Source organism: Vespa mandarinia, chromosome 5 (genome assembly GCF_050613455.1).
Source record: "Vespa mandarinia isolate Hongniang chromosome 5, ASM5061345v1, whole genome shotgun sequence".
Classification (NCBI taxonomy): domain Eukaryota; kingdom Metazoa; phylum Arthropoda; class Insecta; order Hymenoptera; family Vespidae; genus Vespa; species Vespa mandarinia.
Window position 1 is genome coordinate 700,001 of NC_140814.1, and position 23,940 is coordinate 723,940.

At 34.1% G+C, this 23,940-nt stretch overlaps 1 protein-coding gene across 7 annotated transcripts in view; it reads right to left on the bottom strand.

The window, feature by feature from the left end:
• LOC118448141 (uncharacterized) overlaps window positions 1-23,940 on the bottom strand; it is a 136,643-nt gene that overhangs the window by 31,065 nt on the left and 81,638 nt on the right. For 5 of the 7 annotated variants that reach the window (XM_085656904.1, XM_085656898.1, XM_085656900.1 and 2 more), the window contains 4 exons: window positions 18,692-18,921; window positions 13,305-13,443; window positions 6,352-6,501; window positions 4,305-4,448 (listed from right to left, as the gene is read on the bottom strand). In XM_085656904.1, coding sequence (XP_085513030.1) covers window positions 4,305-4,448; window positions 6,352-6,501; window positions 13,305-13,443; window positions 18,692-18,921 — 663 coding nt within the window. The remainder of the gene's footprint in view (window positions 1-4,304; window positions 4,449-6,351; window positions 6,502-13,304; window positions 13,444-18,691; window positions 18,922-23,940) is intronic. The other 2 variants (XM_085656902.1, XM_085656901.1) reach the window with 2 other exon arrangements.

The following is a 23,940-nucleotide window of genomic DNA, read 5'->3' on the forward strand; positions in this document are numbered from 1 at the left end:
AATTTTCGATGTTAGTAGCCACGAACGACATGGGAACTGAACGTTATCGAACGTTAGCGATGTTTTGTACACTAATTAGCTTCGTACCCGCCGCTGGACAGCTGATTTTCCAGCTAGCGTTGATTGACGCGATACTCGAGCCTCGTGTCGAACCTCAATTGGGACTGAATTGCTCGAGCGCACCGATACTTCGTTAAACACACTCCTGTAACGATCGAGTGCATCCTATTACTACGTTGCCGAAATGTCACTCTTGTCAACGACGACGATGTCGCTAAACCACATCGATACTCTGATAGAACTCTACCCGTTATTACAACACCTCAAACTTCATGTTAAACTTACGATACCTTCGCTTTATTCAACAACTATACAGGATTATCGATTCGTTTCGCATTTCGAACTTGATCGGAATTTCAAACAGTTACGAATCGACAAACGTGTTTTAGTTTTATCATTTAATTGCGAGAACTTTTGCATTATTTATATGCATAAATAAATAAGGTATGTCCTGTTAGCTTCATCGGAATCGCTTCAACGATGGATTTTGCGTATGAAAACGATAAAAACTGTTTCGGATAAACGTATAAACCTATTTAACTTTGTTTTCGAATTATTAACGAGCTTTATTTCGGAATAATACTAATAATTCGAAGTATTAACAACGTTAATTCGTAAAATAATAATACTAATTTTATAGTACTAATTCTAATAGTATTATTTCTATAGTACTAATTAAATAACTAATTCCATTTTACTTACTTAAAAACAAGAATCAACTGATATTGAATCAATTGGATTATTACTTTTGAAATCCATCTTGTACAGAACAAAAATCAACTGATATTGAATCAAGTGGATTATTATTTTTGAAATCCATCGTGTATAAAACGTACTTACGTTAACAGTGTCGAAATACTTCACGAAGAGAATCGAATAAGGTTTCTAGAAAATTCGAACAATATCTAGAGAGATGATAAGGGTAAGACAGTTGTCAATGATAAAACGCCGTACAAGCAGATTTTATTTAGACGCAAGGTCATTTTGAACATCTCTTGTGAAGGTAAACAGATACAGTCTGTCAAAGAAGAAACTCGTTATAAATAAATCGTTATAAATAACACGAAAATAAATAGGGTATTGTGTTTATATGAATGGTCTTTACTTTCATTTCTTTTTCTTTTTTTATTGTTCTTTTCATGTGTAAAATCGACTGATGAAAATAAGTTTTCCAAAACTACGAAACACCCTGTATATAGATATATATATATATAGATATATATATATTTTTCTCTTTGCATTTTCTCGCAGTATTCTTTTTCCTTTGTTATCGACTCGTTATATTTTTTTTTTATTTATTTTATATCAATGATTTTATAGTTTACCAAAAAAAATAACAAATTAATACAGATAAACTAATAGAGAAGGAGAGATATTCTAAAACAGCAAAAAGAAAATTGTCATGTTAAGGTAGGGTAATTAATCGGTACATATATGTACGTACGAATGATGTAAATTAAATGCTCTTTTCCTCTTCTTCTTCCCCCTCTCTCTTTCTTTCTTTCAAACTAGTACATTTATAGAAAAAAGGACGATCTATTCATGCGTATCCAATTACACCGTGAAAGTGCTCAGTAATTATTCCGGGTCAATGCTTTAATGTCAACAACTCGAGGAAGAAACAGGTAATAGGGTTTTGCCTAAGGGAGAAACTTCGCGGTAAGATCGAGGAGAGCTGTCTGGTAAGAGAACGACCAATGACGAATCATCTTTGCTCGTGTAAATGTATCCATTCAGATATTTACACATATCTTCGAATATGATCACAATGTTTAATAACGATTACACATCATAGAAAGAATTTCGTTGACAATTTTTCTCTGGAGAAAGAGATAAAAAAAAAAAAATGAAAATAAAAAAAGATAAAGAAAACAGGATCGTACAAAAAAGTTCACGAGAGAGATTTGCGAATGTCAGTACTTATTATTCTCTGAGCTTTCTTTCTCTCTCTCTCTCTCTCTCTCTCTCTCTCTCTCTCTCTCTCTCTCTTTCTCTCTCTCTCTTTTTTCTTCTAACGTTGGAAACATATGCGCATATTTCGCTTTTTCCTAACAAGAGAGAAGAAATAGATAGAGGGGGAGTGGAAAGGATAGGACGAGAAAAAGTAGAGTGCAACAGAAACGCCATGCCTCTAACGTATAACTCCCTGCTAAATTAGAATACCACATGATCGCATTTTTATACCCTTCTTCGCATCTCTCGCTCTTTCTCTATCTCTCTCTCGTTCTCTCTCTCTCCCTCTCTCTCTCTCTCTCTCTCACTCTTTTCTCTTTTATCCCCTACGCGTACGTTTTTTTCCCCCAGGAAAATTCAATAGTAAAATACGACATTGATTAACGAGACGGAAACTGCCCGTTGAAATTGAAATGTTGAGACGAATAAGAGAAATAAAAATATAAGTTGATATTATCAGAAAGAGAGAGAGAAAGAGAGAGAGAGAGAGAAAGAGAGAGAGAGAGAGAGAGAGAGAGAGAGAAAAAGTGTGAGAGATACATATAACTCGATTCAAATTACGATGGGTGTCTTAAACGCCACCGCAATTACATCTTACTTTTCAAAGATCAACTCCTTCTACGCAGAACACGAGTGCCATTATAAATGTCACGAACATAGTAGCGAAGTGCTGTACTTATCTCGGTTGAAAAGAGAAAAGAAAAGATGAAAATACGAGGGGTAAGTATGACGACGACGTCGACGACATCGACGTCGACGTTTAAGTCGGTACGTTGACGTCTGAGTGCATAAAATTGTTCTTCCTTTTTCCTCTTCCTCGATTATCTCTCGAGTTCACTTAAATATTCGAAACATAAAACAACATTTTTTATCGTAGAATGCAACGTTATTACACTGTTAAATATTACTTCATATCATAAACCATAACGAAAGAAGAATTATTCACCGAGTCTTTTCATTATTTCGAACATTAATAAGCACCATAATTAACAATTTCTCTCTCACCCCCTCTCTTTCCTCATCACTTTTTCTTTTTTATTTTTTGGATTTAATTTTTCTAGTCAGTAAATCATTCCAAATGTATGACCTTAATTTAAATTTTCTAATTTATTTTCTCTTAGAAAAATAAACCTATTTATAGTATATCGTTACAGAAAGCTGAGAAAAATAAGATAATTTTTAAAATATAATTATCGTATAACGTAAAAGAAAATTCTATGATAATACTTAAAGAAAAAAAAAAACATACGAACGAGAAGCTCATTATACACTTTCTATTGCTTCAAATAATGGCTATTAGCTAGGTCCTTTTCAAAGCTGACCAACCATTAAATACAGAAACGAGCAATCCAGAGTGAAAAGCCATCGGTTCATCCTTTTGCGGAACAACGTGCTCGTCCGTTCGTCCGTTCGTTCGTTCGTTCATTCGTTCGTTCGTTCGCTCGCTCGCTCATTCGCCAATCGTGCTTAAAGCTTTCCCAACCGGGTCAATCGGTGACATTAGCGAGGAATTTCAAACTATCCACGGTCGTTCTCGCGTTTGTTCATTAGCTGGCAGTGGAATGCCTGTTAAAGCATTCAAACCATAGCTGCTCTTGGCTTTTTCGAGTTTCTTATCGATCGCCCTCCTCCCTCCTCCCTCCTCCCTTCCTCCACTATATCCCTCCTCCTCCCTTTTTTCTCTTATTCCTCTTCCTTTTTTCTCATCTATCGTTTCATGTTGCTCGATAAGAAATACCAGAAATGTGTAGAAAATTCATTTCGAACATAGGTAAGTAAGACATTCAATAACTGACTTTTTCAACGTACATATATCTACGAATATGATTTAACACGTTATATGGCCATTCATAGAAATTTTTTTCTTTTCATTTTTTTCTCTTTTTCATTTTTTCATATATAAACAATACATATATATATATATATATATATATATATATATATATATATTGTTTTATCGAAATGTGATTTATGAAAATTGTGTATACTAGATATGAAATTAAAAATCTCTCTCTCTTTCTCTCTCCCTCTCCCTTCCTCTTTCTCTTCTCCCTCTTTCTTTTGTAATTTTTCATTTCAATTTTCACTTATTCATCACTCGATGAAAAAATCACTCGTTGAACGTTATTTTGAACAAACGAGATTAAATTTTGTTTCTAACATTTAAACGTTAGGATCCTTTTCTCTATAGAATAATAAGTAATGTATCGATTTACATTAGAATAAATTCGGAATAAATTAACTTTATTCTATATATGATTAAACGGCAAAAATGATATAATAAGACTTACCACAGGTATAAACAACTGTGAGATACGTCCTGATGTCCGGTCTGCAAGGGTCGTTAAACGTCGTGCTGTTTGCCACGATGGAACAACGTCGTTTGCCATGGCACATTTGCATTACCGTCTCTGTTGCGTACGTTGCCATACAAGCTGCCAAAATAGAGAAACGATATCGTTAAAATAATAATGGGGCGACACGTCGAATTTAAACTTTACGATAAAGTTCTCTTGCAAGACGAACGAATTCTCTCATCCGATTTCGAAATCTCCACACCTGTTGAACCGAATCTAATTCAGCTCAAACGTTCTCCGAATATGCCGTTAATCTTCCAAAAGGAATCATCAAAAAAAGTCGTTTCTATTGATTTAATGGAGGAAAAAAAGAAAGAGAAAAAAACGAAAAAAAAAAAATAATAAAAACAAACCACAGAGTTTTCCTCAACACCTTATATGTTAATAAAGATTTTCATGACGTGAAATGTAATAAGAAGAAATGAGAAAGTTGAAGGTATATAATAGAATGAAGTAGAGAAAGAGGTTCTAAGGAAAATTATGATAAAAAGTTGTATTTGTCGTACGATAACAAAGGTTGTCGTCGGAGCAACCAAATGCTTTTAACCGTTAGCAACTATCTCGAAGCAACTATTATTGCTCTCGACTCCATAACGCTCACAAACCTTTTCTAGTTACCTTCCTAGCTATCCGAGAAAGTTCAAGTGAGGCAATAGAAGAAGGCAAAAGAGAATCTCACAAACTTCACCAACAGGTCAGATGGTACCCTCACCTAAAACGTCCATTAAGCGTATAACACCGCTTTTTATTTTTTCTTGTTTCCTTTCTTTCTATCTTTTTTTCTTTTTTCTCTTCTTTTGCCTCTTCTTCTCTTTGTTAGCTAAAGAAAAGCGTCGGTCTACTCCCAACGGAAAATAAAAAGCTAACTATCGTTGGAAAATGCAAGACTGAACTTCCCAGTAACCAGCTACATCGATTCTTAAGATTTTATCTTACATCGTTCGAGTTATCAAGAGCATAAACGCGAAGCTTTATAACGCACGTTACATTTTTATTTTAATGACCGGCTACGTGCTAACTATCTTAATGACATCTTCGTTTTATATAACTTTAACTTACGTATCTTCTCGATTGCCTTTTACTTTGCTAATTTCAAAGAAAAATCCAAAGTATGAAGTATTTTGAAATATATAATAATTTTTGCGATATTACGAATATACGCAATACGTAATGAGTACGAAATTTTATCTGAGTAGATAAAACAATAGTAATTTGAAAGAAACTTTAACATCGTTAACTTTCTATCAGTCCCTACAACGTCAATGTAATTTTATCTTGTTTTCGTTCGATGCCATCATGCTGCTACTACTACTATTGCTGATACTCAACGAAGAGTCCAATTTTATCGAGAAAAACCCCATCGAGTTTTTTTCCCCCCAACAAACTCATCGATACCTGTTTCCCAATGTGATGAATAAACGTACGCTTTTATTATTATTTAATCCGATTTATTTCTCCGAACGAAACCGCTGAAGCTTTTGAGAATGTCAAAACGTTCAATTTTGAATGATCAAACGAACATAGAAATATCGAATTTCATTTTCATATGTAGGTGGATAGGTAAACAGTTATGCATATAATACGAGATCTCTTTTAGTATGCTTGTAAATAGCTTTTTTTTAATTCGGAATTGAAGAAAAAAAAAAACAAAAAAAAAAAATAAATAAATAAATCGTCTGTTGTGTAATATCATTTGTTTGTAAACTTTACTTATGTTTTATGAAAAGATACATAAAAAAGAATCTTCTAACGGCTTCGGATAACGATAAAAAGAATCGAAAATGAAAGTTTTATAAATCGATCCATCAAAGAACTGACGAAACACAGTTGAAATGCATTTGAAAATTATGGGAATTCGTTTCTTTGAGAGCTTCGAACGAATCGTCTTTTTATACTCGTTGCAATATCAAAGCCAGAACCACTCGATCGATAGCCGGCTGGCTTGTTTTAAACAAAAGGGTCATTAATCGAGCGGACTCACTATCGTTTTTCAGTCCGTGAGGTTGTGGACACTGAAGGGACTCGTACTCCAGTCTGCCGAAGGACGCACGGAAAATGGCCACTCTCTGTCCGGGGTGACAGGTGAGATTAATAACGTCGTTCTCGCAAACCACCTTACTCCTAAATTCGTCTGGAAGCAGAAGAAAAGTTTTGTAATAAACTTATGGATTTCCAAGCTTTTATATCTTTCTCTCTTTCTTTCTCTCTCTTTTCTCTCTCTCTCTCTCTCTCTCTCTCTCTCTCTCTCTTTCTCTCTTTCTCTCCCTCTTTCCGGAAATATGTGAATACGTACGATTACATTACGTAATCTTATAAAAAAGCGATTTTCATGCATGAATGAAAAAAAAAAGAAACAAATATCGCTTACACTCTCAGCATTCTCGTTGCATGATAAAGACGTTAATCCACTTTCGAAATGAAAAATTAGGACGAAAGGATCTATGAAAGGATAAAGAGAGTTTCGGAATAGACATCTCTCGAGAAAGAGAACGTTCAAGAATTCGATAAAATTAATAATACACAATTTTTTTCCCCTCTCTTTTCTCTATTTCTTTTCTTTTCTTTCATGTGTAAAAATATACAAATCGTATGGATTGTAATATTTGTTCGAATTAATACCTACAATGTTTCCTTTGTTCGTTCCATCGAAAAATCCTGATTTTCTTTGAATCTAAACTTTGTCTTACCATCATAACACTGTCTTTGTATATTGTTTTATTGCTTGGTGCAAACTATTTTTTACGTCTAAGTTACCTCCCTCTTGGACTAGTTTCTTTTTATTACTACAAAAATGATGAATGTACACCACTTATACCTGAGATAAAGTGTTATGCCTTGCTTTATTCAATCTACGATTTACGTTCTCTCTCTCTCTCTCTCTCTCTCTCTCTCTCTCTCTCTCTCTCTCCCTCCCTCTCTCTTTCTGAAAAATGTACCCACAGTTCGAACCAGAAATTTGATTTCAAATAATCTATTATATGTTTATTTATATTCAAATAACAACGTGTTTAATGAGTATTCTTATTTAATAATAATAATAATCTATATCTTTTTATTATTATACTACTTATATACGTTTTATATATATATTTTTTTCCTTTTCTCCATCTCCCTTCCCTCCTCTTTGTTATTCGAGTACACATGAATAAAGAGGAAGCTATCGAGGACACGTAACGAGTGAACATAGCAAAGGCACAATGTTAAATGGTTCATGAAATTTCCTCAGCAAGGAGAACGAAACGAGTCGGGAAAATACAATCTACCGACCTCTTCTAATAATCGAATCGATCGAAATCAAGACGGTTGGATTTTGTAATTGGTACGATTCTCTCAACTAAAAAGCGAAGAAAATATTAAAAAAAAAAAAAAAAAGGAGAGAAAAAGAGAGGTAAGAGAGAGAAAGAGAGAGGAGGGGGAAGGAATAGGTAATTCCATCAATAGTGATTGTTGTAAACGCATTTTTTTTATTCTCTTCATTTTTTTTACTTTACTTTTCTATTTCGATTGACCCATTTTCATAGTTCGAGTAATCAATGATATTTCTATGTACGTAAATACGTATAAATGTACATTCGAAATGTTAGGAAGAATTAAAGCAAAAAGATAGAAAAGAAAAAAAGAAAAAGGAAAAAAGTAAATGAATAGAGGGAGAGAGAGAAAGGGAGAGAGAGAAAGGGGGAGAGAGAGAGAGAGAGAGAGAAAAGGAAAAGGAACAAGAAATAAAAGAGCAAAGAAAAGGATCCGCGTTTTCTCATTTTTTGTTTTTTTTCTCTCTCTTTCTCTCTTTCTCTCTCTTTCGTTATACATTCGACAAAATGGAATTCTTTTCAGGAAATCGTTGTTGAGAACATCCGGCCCTTTTTTTGACTATTTCCCCGAGAATTCCTGTGAATAATGAAAAGGAGTATTCGAGTCGGTGGCTTCGTAAAGGAGATGTTATTAGATTTTTCGACTTTCCATGGCTCACTCATTCTCTCTCTCTCGCTCTCTCCCTCCCCCCTCTCTTTCTCCCTTTTCCACTCTTCCTTACAAAACTATCACTTCCGGATTTTTAAACGCGTTCACTCATACAATAGTCGAATAGTGAGTTTATTTCATCTTACTTCGTTGTTCTTTGCCGTGTGTTATTCAAAATTCATTTCACTTAATTTAAAGAAAATTTAAAACGCCGAATGAGGACATATTTTAATATTTTATATATTTTAACATATTTATAATACTCGAAATATTAAGAAAAATGATACCTACTATAATAAATTCCATACGATAGAGAAAGAGATAGAGAAAGAGAAAGATATATTGAATTTATTTTGTTTATAATCCAATTCATTTATTGGACCGAGTAAATGCTGGAAATCTAATAAACAGTTGGATCCCGGAGAAGATAAATCTCCTTGAAAGATCATATCCTCCGCTTAAATAACGCTGCTTTTCTCGTTAGTTTCCCTGAAGCGTCGTATATTCTACATTTCCAACACATTTCAGGATCTCCTGTTAAAAACGAGATGGTCAACCGTCGCCGTGCTGTGTGTACTAGGTAATGTGGTTGTTCAGGCGTAATACGTCAACGTGACGATTACATATTACACGTGTCGCGTTACGTGCCAAAGCCAGCCGACACCTCACGTGTCGCCCGCAAATCCATTCGACGACACACGTGCCACTTATTGAGAAACTTGCGTTCGACAATGTTACAACCCGAACGCATCCGTCGACTTTGTCAATCATCATTAGAAGAATTTCGAATTCGTTCAACATTATAACACACAAACACACGCGATTTAAAATTATAATTGCAACTATTATGATCATGCGAGCGATCAGGAAAGATAGTTTGCAAAAATTGAATAGATCTTTCCATTCTCTTTTTTTTTTTCCTTTTCTTTGACATTATTTTAATTAATTAATTCTATGTATGCGATACACAAACGCTTTCCTAATAATCTTACTTGAAATATTTTCGAAATTAAAACAAATATCTACATTAAGACTATTTCATTATACGAAATTGTGAAAAATTCAATATTGCATGGTCCAGAAGGAAAAGAAAAAAATATAAAGACAAAGATACTCTTTTTCTATCTCCTTACTATTACGAAGCAGGATGGTATACGATTATCCTTGGCCGCGGTTCGTGAAGCAACCAGCCAGGGCTGGAGATCCCTTGGCACGCTTAAGCTCTCGGTTCGATGTCTTGTTACGGTAATCCGCGCTTAGCCGATTGCTTACGCAAGCGACAATGCGGCGCGATCTTAGGCGAAAATCTGAAATAACGGTGAACTTCGTATACGTGCTTGTTAACTTTTTCCTCTTATTTTCTATAAACTTTCGATTCGATCGACGGTTTATAAAAAATATTTTCGATGAGTTCCTTTGAAATTTATCATCAAGATAATGCATGATAAGTAGTTAGATAATCTTCACTAATAAAATAAACTTTTATATAGATCATTGACGAGGAAATTGACATAATCAATAATGAACGATAAAAATAGTAAAATTTATGGGACAATATTGTTATTAAAAATTCATGCCAATATATGAAAAGTTTTCAAGAGTTATCGATAAGTTTTTATCGAATCGTATCTTATTCGATCGACAAGTTATAAAGTAATTCTCCCTACACTTTCAAAATGACGAGAGACCAAGTATACGTGTTAGCTTCTGAAGTAGTCTTTTTACGAGCCTTTTAGGTAGAAAACTATTACGACAGGTAATATGGAAAATTCTACTACTTCAGCTGCTCTCTACTACATCTCTTTAGTTTTCGGTATATGTGGAAACGTACCATTTTCATGCTATAATACTTAGAATAAATCAAATCTCGACGAGAATAGGATAGTCGAAAGCACTCGGTACAACCAACGAAGTCGACGAGAAAAGCTCGCTATCTTCCGAAAAGGTATAACGAATTGCACTGTTGGCTCTCTCGCGTTGCGTTCTGACGCGTTTTCCCGTTAAATACTGTTTGCACTCTGCTCGAGGATTATGGAAACGTCAAGAGCGACGGATAAACGATATAATCGGAAGAAACGAGCTTCCATCGTAAAACTTTCGAGACTGCGTTCGCGTAGATATGCGATATATAACACCAGGGATCGGTATACTTTAGAATTATGATATTTTACGATAGTGTACAACAGTGTTCATATATTTCTCTATAAGATACCAATTACATCGTACATTAGAATACAAATAGAAGAAATGTAAAATGAATTTCGAAAAGTTGTAAATAAATTTATTCTCGATAGTCGAGCTTACGTGTAAACAATTTGTTTTTCTTTCAAACTCAACGAAATTTGAGAATATACTTTCTATATTTGGAAGTGTTTGTAATTAAATAACTATTTCGTCGAAGATTTTCCTATAAACGTAACGAAAGATTAACCCGTTTGGAAGCGATTTACGAAACGTGTGTAAGCTTTTTCGTTCTTGCAACGATGCATTTTCTACGATCGTATCCAATTTCCGCAGACTGATCGCGATCGTTTTAATTGTTCGATACAACCGGGAATACTCTCTCCGTACGATCCGATCGATCGAACGTACATAGGTACTAGGTACTACCCAGATACCTTCGTCGTGGCCACGGCGTATCTTTAATCAGTGAGATTGCAACTGGACTAAACAATTACAACGGTGTATCGGCTTGTTACCGATATCTACTGAGCTCTTGCATGCATTCACAGCACAGCTTGCCCCCCCCCATCTTCTCTCTCTTTCTCTCTCTCTTTCTCTCTCTCTCTGTCTTTCTCTCTCTCTCTCTCTCTCTCTCTCTCTATGTATTTATGTACTCGCCGCGACAATAAAAAGGATAAAAGCACGTTGCCAAGATAATGCAGTTACGATATTGGTAATCTGCCGCGACATACAAGGGAGGCCATGTCGCGAAATTCACTACTCCACTATGCCAAGGAAAACTGATACGTATTGCCTTCTCTCTTCCGTATTTTTTCATTAAGATCGAATTACACGCTGCGATATAGTGAAAAGTCTAAGAGTAAACAATAGAGAACTAATAATGCACCGTTAATAAAAATATAAAATTTCATTTTCTATGCCTAATTATTTTCGATGCTTTTTCATTATGTATTATAATGCATCTACATAAAAAAAAATGTCTTTCTAATAATTTTAACGATTTCTACAATATTTCTTGGAATTTTGTCTAAGTACAAATATTTGGATTAATCGTTTGTAAAACGTATATCGATAAAATAAAGCTTTTTTTTTTCTTTTTTCTTCTTTTTCTATCGTTTTTCAAAATAATTTAATATTTTACGGAGTAAAATTATTTTTATCCCGTTATTCCAATATTAATTTGCTTCGTAGTTATCCAAGAAAAATTTTCATATGGTTCAATAATACGATTAATCCTTAACTTAAGAAAACCGAACACGCGTATTTAATACGCACCGTCCAAGTTCGAAGTGTTTACTTATTAAAAATATATTAGTGAATGTTCGCATTAGCAACAAACCAACTATCGGAACAACCTGTTGCAGTTAAATGCTATATAATTTTTTTTCTCAGATATAATCTCTCGACACACATGGCAGTTTATTCTTCTTTATATCTACTGAGTAGATATCTCTTCATGTATTTACGTCCCACAAATATTTACATTTTTATGCGAACTTGAATATCAATTGTTTTCATTTTTTCAATAAGTTACGAAAATCTATTTCCTCTTAGATTGATGCCATTGCCCAAAGCTATTTTACAAAACATAAACTGTAAAGAGGAAAACAAAAAAAGAAAGAGGAAGAGGAGGAGGAGAAGGGGAAGTGAGAAACGAAATTGCATCTCGACGCAATTTTCGCGAAGTAACACGACTGCCCGCATTTTTCTATACGAAAAATTAGAATCAATATCAATTGAATTCTCTTCCTGGCGTGGCGAACGATATTGTACAATGATTTCTCACTTGTTCATATTCAACGATCAAAAAGAGAACTTTTGATGGACGCCGATCGTGATCGTGATCGTTTTCGTTATGCCCGTCAAAAATTCCCTAGACAAAGTAATGAAAAATTGTTTGATAAGTCGGTCGAAGCTCAATTCTGCTTCCAATATCAAAACACTCTAACATTATAAATCGTGTTCCCATTCGTCATACCGCAAAATTCTCCCATTGAAGAATTCATCGTCGATTATGTTAATGTCCGCATGATGTGTATGGCTAATAAAATAATCAGCGACAGCGATTCGAACGAAAAAAACGATAGATAAATAGATAGATAGATAGATAGATAGATAGGTAGATAGATAGGTAGATAGATAGATAGATAGATAGAGAGAATGAGAGAGAGAGAGAGAGAGAGAGAAAGATGAGAAAATGAGAAAGCGGTGACGCGCGATGCCCGAGATGAAACATGGACAACGTTTTGTTCGTTTGAACGATATAGAACGAGGATGCATTGAGTTTGTATGAGTGGATCGGAAAAATCGACGGCTTTGAATGACGTTGTTCACTTTTTTAGTGTTTCCGTATACTATAGCTAGAATACGGAAAATCAGGATCCTGTAAAACGATATCGACATTGTTCGAATACTCGTACATGAACAAAATTTTATTGAATCGAATCTATTTAATGAATCATATCGAGTAGTATTTATAGTAACATACATACATATATAGGATGTACTATGTAATTCGATATATTATTAAATCTAAGATATATTATTAAAAATAAAAAATTGTATTCATATATAAATAAATGTAGATGTATATATATATATATATATACATCTATATATATATACATCTATATATATATATATACATATATATATATATATATATACATGTATGTTTGACATGATAAAAATACATGGTACATTCTGTATATTTTACATCCTATATATACATATATATATATACACATATATATATATATATATATATATAATATTAACCAAATGATAACTTACAAGGACTGCACTTGTAAGCGACCTCGACGTACTTTGCAAGACCAGGACACGGATCTCCTTGGAAGGTCTTCGGGCTTGTGTTGAATTTACACTGCCTCTTCTTCTGACACATCTCGACGACCGTCTGCAACAGTGAGTACTAATGCGTCATTCAGATGACCCGCTCATTTTATAGTGGGACGCGCTTCCATAAAGTAAATAATTACGGTAAGTAGTGGAAATGGAAGATAACGTGGAATCTCTGTATATGTACATATAAAAGAAAATTGATATATGTACATTAATATATGTACATATATTGAAAATAAGGTTCAAAGAGATATATAATATTAATATTATATCCACAACGGAGAAATTAAACTTTAATTGGAAACAAAGATAATTATATATTGGAGTATAATATGAGAGATCGATTGCTGAAATATAATCTTAAAAGTTTTAACGAAGGGAAATTCAAGACATCGAGAAGTCGTCCTGCGATGAAAAAAAAGAAAGAAAAATAAAAAAAGTAAAAGTGAGCGAAAAAAAAAGAGAAAGGAAAATATCAAGTGAGAAGGAGTTTCAAATAATGACGTCACGATTTTTAATTAAGAAAATTTTATTCAACGCGGTTATTCATTAACTATGTGAAAAAATAAAAGAGAAAATTGTTTCTATCAAAGCGAATATCCTAGTTCTGACCGAGACGAGTTCGCAACATTAGATACTTCCTCTCTCATAAACCACGATCATGGCACCAGCTATCCATACGGTGATTGTTTCGAATTCCTGAAATTCTGCCTTCACCGGAAATTTGTGGAAGCTTCGATCGAACGAATCGCGCAGCTGCAAGAAGTTTAGAAGGTACACGTAAGGATGAAATTAAATTTGCCCGATCGCATAACTGCGCTTGGTAAGGACCATTCATTTACCATACTTGATACTAATGGCTATGACTTCTTTTTTTTCTCCTATCTTTAATAAGGTTACATTATTACATAGATAGATGTACATACGTTTTTATACATCCGTGTAAAATTCAAACAAAAAATGTATTTTCTTTTCTCGTTAATTATAATTCCGATGCGAAATATAAGTACGTACTTTTCGCATTTTCCAACGTGAAATGAGATTCATTGGGAAATCCTTTAACCAATATTAATTTTAATAAAATTCCGTCTTACTAAAATAGCTAACTGATATTAATTAGGTAGGTACGTATAAAAGAGAGAGAGAGAGAGAAAGGAAAAGAAAACGAAAGAAAGAGAGAGAGAAAGAGAGAGGAGAGAATTGCGGAAACTTGTTAGGAAATATAAAGGAAGAGAGAAAGACGAGCTTGACTGAAGATATTATCCTTAGCTTTCGCCTCGTTTAAGTCGACCATCCATCCATCTTTGTCTAATGCAATGACGATCCAATCATTGAAATTCTCGAGTTTAACTTCGGAGAGAACAGCTCACTATATTTCGCACACCAGCCTGAGGAGTCCCACAGGAGAAATCGATTTTCGGTACGTCGGTGAACTCGTAGTTACGATACGTACCACCAGGCAACCCCTTTCCAGATCAATCTATCCTATTCTGGACGGGCACCTAGCTCGCTCGTTCGCGCACCTACACCGTGTTCCGTTAATTCGTTGCCTAATGAGTCACTTGTCCATCCCTCTCTCTATCGTCTCTCTGTCTATTTCTCTCTCTCTCTCTCTCTCTCTCTCTCTCTCTCTCTCTCACTCACTCACTCACTCATCCTCTTTCTCCTTCTCCCTCACTCGGAAGACGATACTCTGTCGGTCATTGTTCTAAACAAGTCCCTAATTCCAGAACTAACCTTCTCCGATCTTACAATCCGCGAATACACGAGCAACAAACATGTTGTAGCATTTTCCTAAAAGATAGATAAATGGAAAGAAAGAAAGAAAAAAAAAAAAAAAAAAAAAGAAAATAAAAGAAAGAATATCGAAAAATTCGATAAGATCCATAAGAAAATGATTCTTTATTCGATAAAGGTCCGATTTCCTCGCTCTAGGTAAAGTCTTATAAATGCCGTAATTTAATTTAGCGGGCATCCTGAACGAATTACGAGATTCGAATAGTTTGCTTTTTTCTTCTCTGTTTTCGAGCTTTCCATACTACCTCCTACCAGCACCACCATCACCATCATGACACCGGTAAGAAAAATTCTCTTTTCGATATCTCAAATTTTATCGATTTTTCTTACACGAGCAAATGATGCCGGAGAATCCATTTGTAAAAATTAAAAGACAACTTTCTCTCTCCCCCTTCCTCTCTCTCTCTGGCCGTCTTTAGTTCACCTGTTCTAACTTCTTTCCACTGAGTTTCTTTTTTGATTTTATTCTTTATTCTTTTTTTTTTCTTTTTTTTTTTTAATAACCTCTGTGATCCTTTAACGAGATATTTACATACGCCGTGAATTAGGCAACTGAAAGAATAACGAGTCTACGTGAACAGAAAGAAAGGAATGAACTTGATTAAACTTTGAATTTGTAAAAGAAAGAGGAGATAAAGAGAAAGAGAAAGAGAGAGAAAAAAGGATGGTTAAAAATGAGAAACGATAAAAGAAATAAAGAGTATCTATGTACAACGAAACGTGAAATATGAGATCGATGGAAGGACAAGAATATCTTTTACTCGTTCAGTGGTTGCTCATACGGATTTTTCTATTGTAGTAAGATGGCTAACTTGTTATCGTCATTGCTATCGATTTATATCGCTGTCCGAAGCATTCGCGATTACGCGAAAGGATCGTGTTCTTCTTCGTAACTCTACAATTCCTTTCTCCTTCTCCATCCATTCTTTTACTTTATTTAACAATATAAGCTATGCTACACACACATTCTCTCTCTCTCTCTCTCTCTTCATCTTTTCTCTCGAAACTGTAAGTTTTTATGTATATACAGATTTTTCAATTTTACTTCTTGCTTTTACTTGGCAAAAATTCTTTGAACACATATATTGTTGTTTTTGATATAAAAGAAAAAAAAAAGAAAAAAAAAATAAATAAAATAATCCTAATGTCATCTAACTTAGTCATTAAAAACCTAAAAGCTTACAAATAAATTATATTTATATTGATTGAAAACACAACATGCTGACAAAAGCAAATAAAAAGGATTCATTGCAAAGTGGGTACTCACATCGCTCACACTTGTACGTTTTTCTTATGGGAAAGCCAAAGAAGAAGAAAAAAGATAAAGAAAAGGAAGAAAGATCTATTAGCTTGAAAGGTCAGAAAAGTGCAGAAGTGCAGGTCAGAGAATGCAAGAGCACGAATCGGTTGATAGCAAATTATATGTTCGGTGGAAAATAGATAAATGGAAGACTAAAATAGAGAAGGAAAGGAGAGAGGAGAGAGAAAGAGAAAGAGAGAGAGAGAGAGAGAAAGAGAAATCCATAAAGACGAAGATAAAAAGAAAGAGATAGATAGGGAGAATGGTAACTGACCTGAAAAAAAAAAAAAAAAAAAAAAAAAAAAAAAAAAAAAAAAAAAGATACTCCCGTATTTCATCGAGCGTGGAAACTGACAAACTCGTTTGAAAAGATATGCAGCGGCAAGTATAGCTCAGAGCCGAGGAAATCCACTCAATTGCGAATACATTGGCAATGGGAAGCACGTTTGCCAACGGAAGTACGCTTTTCTTCGTTTAACCGGCTCGAATAAACTTTTATTTCTTTCTTTCTTTCTTTCTTTCTCTCTCTCTCTCTCTCTCTCTCTCTCTCTCTCTCTCTCTCTCTCTTTCTTCTCTTCCCCCGTCTCTCTCTGTATCTCCTTATTTCTTTTTTTCCTATTATTATTCGTAGTTACCGTTTTCGAATAACGTCGAGTACCTATAATCGAATGTTGTTGGACGACTTTAACAACATCTATTCTTACGATTCACCATGGATATATAATTCATTCGTAATTTTCTCGAAAATTGTATTGTTCTATCGTACCTCGATTGAAAAATGAAAATAATTGTGCTCGTGTAACTTATATTCGTTGTTAGGAACATTGGACAATAAAAAAGAAAAGAAAAAAAAAAAAAATAAATAAAAAGAGAGAAGAGGAAATAGCCAAGGTTTTTTATACTTCTCTTTCATTTGTTGTTCTATTATAAAGTGTATTCGCAAATCAAAATAAATATTGTGAATAAAGTATAACACCATATCTCAGAAATCATTCAGTATATACGAAACGAAAAATTATTTTCCCCGAAGGAGATAACTTGTCCTCATGTTCTTTCTCCCATTTCGGGCTTTGACGAAACGCGAGTCCGAGTAAAAAGTAAATTTTCCATAAATAGAAAACGAACGAAACTAGGAAGAAAAAGTTTAACACGAAACGGAATAAATCAAAAAAATTCAATTTGCATTTGGCAATGAGGTACCTAATTGATATGTTTTTTCACATCGTAATTTCTCTACGATCCTTTTTGCCATGTAAAACTTATTTAGAAGCTAAGCAAATCCTAGCGATCAAAAGTCAACTTGCGAATGCTGGAAGCTGAAAGTTAAAATCGAAGTTAACGAGCGACGCGTGGACGACCATAATGACTTTAATCTTCTGAACCAGATTATGTAGCTTTTAATAGAACTCTGAATCTTCTACTGTGAACTTTGCTAAAGAATTAAACGTATTATTGACTATCTCGATAAAATTCTTGAGTATTTGAACATAAAGTATTCATGCTTGATCTTGTTAGAAAAATTTGCAAGATATGAAAAAGAAAAATGTGAAAGAGAAATCGAGGTCGATCGAGATACAACGATAAAAATGAAATTATTTCACGGAATTCTTTTCCAAGGATCGCAGGGTGCCAAAACTTGTGCGTACGTAAGCAAAGTTTACGAGGCGTGTAAGGAAGATGACAAACTTGCTTGCCACGCTTCAGAAAACACCTATGTCTCTCTCCTCCTTTTGGATACGAAATCGACGAATAAAATCTTCATGGAAGAACTCGAATTTTGAAGGAAATGGATCTAACAGAGACGAACGATTTCTCATAGAAATAGAAATGAAATATTTGAAATGGAAAAAGTTACAAATCGTGGGAGATTATAAAAATAAATAAATAAATAAATAAATAAATAAATAAATAAATAAATAAATAAATAAAAATAAAACAAAAAAGAAACAGAATTAAAACTCATCCAATGATATGAACTAAATGAAAAATGGAACGCCTCGATGATAGATTAAAACTGAATTATTGAAACATATTTAATTCTTCGATAACCCAAATTATGGGCCGTAACTTGTAAATAACAAAAATAATAAAAGAATAATAATAAAAGAATGATCGATCCTAAGAATGATGGATTTAGTGCTACAAAAAAAAATATAATTAAATCTTTCATTATCTTTCTTTTCTATCCAAAGTTTGTGTTCCAATCAACGTTGACACGTACCTGTAAAGAATCCGGCAATAAACACGTGTCGTTAGTTTGCTGATGATGATCGATGGCAAAATTAGATGAGACGTCGGAAGAGATGCCGCATCTTCCTGGTCCATTCGCAACAGCTCTCCCATAGCGCGCGAGCGCGACCGATATCGTCGTGCCGGGTGGACACTTAAGTGTCATCGGTTCCTCGTCGCAGGCTGCACGCTGATAGGTCTTCAAGGTACCTGCCAACAGGGCTGTTACGTTATAAAGGGCAATGGGGCAATGGTCATCGATATAAAGAGGAAGAAAAAGTGAAAACGAAAAGAAAATGATTAACAAAGAAAAAGAAAAAGAACCGTAAAGGAGATAAATAAAGTAATAGAAAACGAAGGAAAAAAAAATTAAAAGGATTGGAAGATACAGAAAAGAGATAAATAAATAGAAAGATATAGGAGAAGTGTTGAAAGGTAAAAGAAAAAGAGAAAAAAAGACGAAATCAGGCGGCCACGTGAAAAAGAAGAATAGATACGACATGGATAGATAGAAATAAAAAAAGAAAGAAAGAAAGAAAGAAAAGAAAAAAACAAGAAAGTAGATATATCAAGTGAGAAAAGACAATGAAGAGAGATAGATGGATAGACATAGATTCGAAAAGAGTGAGTATGAGAGAAAAAGAGTAAGTATCGAAGACCGATCGACGAGCCGTAGAGTGCCGTCGCCGCAACGGCGATCGATTCAAGGGGATTCGGGGTAATTAACGAGTGGATCAATCGGGATTGGTTCGCGAGACAAGAGGAGGATGAGAGAATGAAAGAGAGAGGTAGAGAGAGAGAGAGAGAGAGAGAGAGAGAGAGAGAGAGAGAGAGAGAGAGAGAGAGAGAGAAAGGGACAGAGAAAAGAGGGATGTGGGGTGTATCGATGACACGGATTCAGCCGCGAAAGCACCGTCGTTTCGTTTGCACGCGTTACATTGGCGTATCCGATGAGAAGGGTTGGTGGCGGTGATGGTGGTAGTGGTGGTGATATAGAACGAAAGAGGACGAAGAGAGAGAAAGAAAGACAGAGACAGAGACAGAGAGAGGGAGAGAGAGAAAGAGGGAGAGAGAGAAAGAGAGAGAGAGAGAGAGAGATAGACAGAGACAGATAGAGAATGTGGGACGGCACGAGTAGACGTCATTTGTGGGATTTAGTGTGGAGAGCGTCCACGGCAGTTCGGCACGATCGAGTTTGCATATGGAACCGCGGCCGTTTCGACGTACATGCGAGAAATTGACGGGTGTGGTGCCGATAGGAATAACGAGTTTTTGGTTTAAATAGAGAAGACATACGTAAAAGTCGTAAGTTTTCATTGTTTAAAATATTTCCATATGGGTAGAGGAAAAGATGTAAACGATTAACAAGCGAATGATTGTGTATGCGTCAGAGAAGTTGATATAAGTGCATAATGTTTCACCGTCACCAAAGATAATTAGTGTGATATCAACGATGTCCAAGGTAACCATCACCAGGTATGTCAGCCAGAATTCAACGATCGATCAGTCAGCCATTGGTGTATCATCCCAAGTATATGGAAGAGAGTAACATGGAAAAAAGAAAAAAGAAATAGAGATTGTTAGTTATATTATAATGATTATTACAATGATGTGCTATTTAAAGCAAGCGATTTACTTTTACAACGATATCAATGATAACGATCCTATTTTATCAGATATCTTCACTTTGTTCGACCTCATTGGTTAACGACTTGTACCTGCAAAAAAGAAACGCGAAGAGAATGAACGAGAAAGGCCAAGAACCTCCGAACCGAACGGATTTCAAAAGGATCTTCGTCTTTATTAACGCGAAAGGAAAAGGAAGTCTTTGTTCGTTACAGAGAATTCGCTCGTTTACTGGGTCAGCTCCGGTGTGACTCAAACGCTAAAGAGATAACGACCTACTCTGGAATAAGACGAACTACTTTAGATTTTTTTACAAATATTAAATTCTGTATAGAACGAATATAACATGATATATGACAAGTACTCTTAAATAAATTATATAAGCATACAATAATGAATGTAAAAAACACAAGAAGAAAAAAGAAAAATTAATGTTTAATAAATATAAAAAAATATTCTATACATTATTATTCCTTCTAATTTCACCATGCTCTTAAATCTTCGTTAATCTTTCGAATATTTTCATTGCAATTTCTTCAAGTAGAAATAATATCATTCGTATTTAACGAAATCGTAGTTCTTATCGCTTAATTGCTTACGAACGAATCGAGAATACTTTTAAATGACCAGTCAATTAGTCTTGAACCGTTCGATATCTCGATTCGTTTTCTATTTCTTGAACAAAAAAGAGCAAGTTACGAAGTATTTCTACGAAGCACTGTTGAAGACTAAATAAAAATGTTCAATAGTTGGCACATAACCGATGAGAAAAAGAATTCGACGAGTTTTCACGAATATAAAACTCTGATAATGAGCTTACTCGTTTGCAAAGTAATAGATTTGAATCATCTAATTACATCTTTATATTTCATACATGCTGTTGTAAAAATATTTTATTAAACATAAATTTATTTGAATTTCGTACAGGCAAGTAAAATAAATTATTATAGGTAAATAAAAATTACTCAAAAAATTATTTTAAATCTTCCGATACACAACTACCGACAAAAACAATGAACATATAAGTCTATGCATTTTCAATAAAAACAATTTAAAATTATCGGCGATAAAAGACTCATAATCCGATTACATTTAATGAGTATCATTCTTCCCATGTTATTTTATTATTTGATGTTAATTGAATTATTGTAAGAGTTATTATAAAAATGAATTAAGTGAGGAAAATATTCTCCGATACTTGTAAAGCTTATTAACGATAAAATAAAAATTATGACTCTTCCTCGATTTCTATTCATAAAATGTACTTCATTAATTATCTTTCAAAGCGTACAAAGTGCATAGAATTCATCATATGTTCGAAAAAGTTTATGCTATATAGTCGATATTTTCCGAAGTTTCAAAACATCAATCGATTTTTGTTTTTAATCTACAAATTTGCTGTCCTTGTTCACGTTTACTTAAGCAAACTCGTCAGAATATTGTTAAGAAGAAATAGATATAGATAAAAAGAGAAAGAAAAGAGAAAACGAAAGTAGAATGATAAATTTGAGCGTTTGTTCAGCTGCTACGACTTTATGAGCTCGATTTCCTCTTAATCAAGATAAACGTTATATGTACGAAAGAGATATTCTGACATATCTTATTCATAAATAGATATATTAAAATTCAACTTCATTACTGGAATCTTAATTCGCACAAAGATAGATATTTTAAACCTGTTTGCTACATCGGTGGATACAAATAAAAAACAAGTATTAGATATACTTAAGAAAATGTTAGATGAAAGTATTGAAGAAGAATATAAAGAATAATAAAAAAAGAGAGAGAGAGAGAGAGAGAGAGAGAAAATTTTCTCGATAAGACAAAGAAGATCCTTTAAAAGTCCTTTTGTTTGGATATAAAGGCGTGGACGGGTTTTACAGATGACGATGGCTCTGAGTTACTTCGCTCGTAAGTTAATCCAAGTTCAAAGGGCACTCGAAACGGAAGCTTACGAGAGGATTAAAGTGACGTCGTTCGGATCGATGTTACTACGTCGAGAAGACTGATGTAAACTGATAACCAAAAACGTTACGTAAACACACATACATACATACATATACACATACAGACACGTACAATGGGGAATCGGAATAATTAAATGGAATAATTTTGAAGAATAATAGCATGGATTATCAAATAGGTAATAGTAGTAGTAGTAATAGTAATAGTAGTAGTAGTAATAAAAAGGAACGGGAAATTCCGACGATAAAGGGCAACGATTCGCGACGAGATTTTCTCGGATTCCTCCGCAACGGAAAGCAAGTCCTGACCCGTTTATAAACGCGAGAAAGGTAGTAATGTTAGTGTTGGTGATGGTAGTGGGGATGGTTGCTCTATGTCCTCCACATATGAGGTTACCCATTCCTATTCGCTTTTCGCTATGGAACAACCAAAATCCGGAATCGTTGCCAAGTTTAGAAAAGTCTGTCGTTGCCGTCACCCAGGGTAGCGGTGTACACAACTTTGGCCATTTCCTCCTTCATATCATCTCTTCCCGTCGTCGTCGTCGTCATCGTCGTCGTCGTCGCCGTCGTCGTCGTCGTCCACCAACGGAACAAGTACTCAGACTTTTTTTCCGACGCTATTATGGTTAAGTAATGCGGCTACAAAGTGTTTTCTCATTGTCCGACAGATTTGCTTAATGTCGACACGAACTAGTATGCCAGTATAGACATATTGGGCATATAGTGTAATATATATAGATATTATATATATTTATGTGTATTTTTACACATGCTAAGTGAAATACATGTCTTTGTAGGTATTCATTTATATACTTTATAAATAAATGATAATCATATATGATTTAAAAATATTCAATAAATTCCTCGATCCTGAAAATTCTCGAACTTTGATTATTCTTCATGTATAGAATATTATTACATTTTTTCATTACTTTTCTTCTTTTTTTTTTCCTTTTTTAAGTACAATTAAAAAGAAAGTACTAATCTCGTATTACGACAACCCCTTCTTGATTAGAAACGAGTTAGTCTCTGAAATTCGCATTACGACGCGCACACACTTTCGTAATTGCACTTCCGCGAATAAAATGGTTTATCCTATTTCATAATGGTGAAACTTTGCGTACTGGTTAAGAGTACTCAACGTATACGACAGTAAGAACCGTGCGTTTGTCGAGATTTTACAAAAATTCCATTTACAGTATACACGGTTTTAAAAGTTCGCGATTGAAACGACGAATATGTGTGGCATTATTGCGTTGCTTTTATTTCGCGATTACGTTGAAAGCTTACGAGGAAAAGATATTTTCATGTGTAAAAGTGAATTTCACAAAAAGTTTCGTAATATAATATATTAATAATATTCGTGAACAAAAAAACTAAAAGGATTTCAATAAGTCCGGTAATTAGTTATCTGATAATTAATTAATAATTTAGTCAAATCGATTAATTCGAAACATTATGCTTACTTGCAGTGAGCTGCGGTATTATTAATAATGTAGATAAAATTAATTCGAACGAGAAATATTTGCTTTTAAATCAGCTATTTGGTATTGTTATATTACGTTTTTTAAATATTGCTCATTATATATATATATATATGTGTGTGTATATATATATGTGTTATATAAATATATATATATATGTGTGT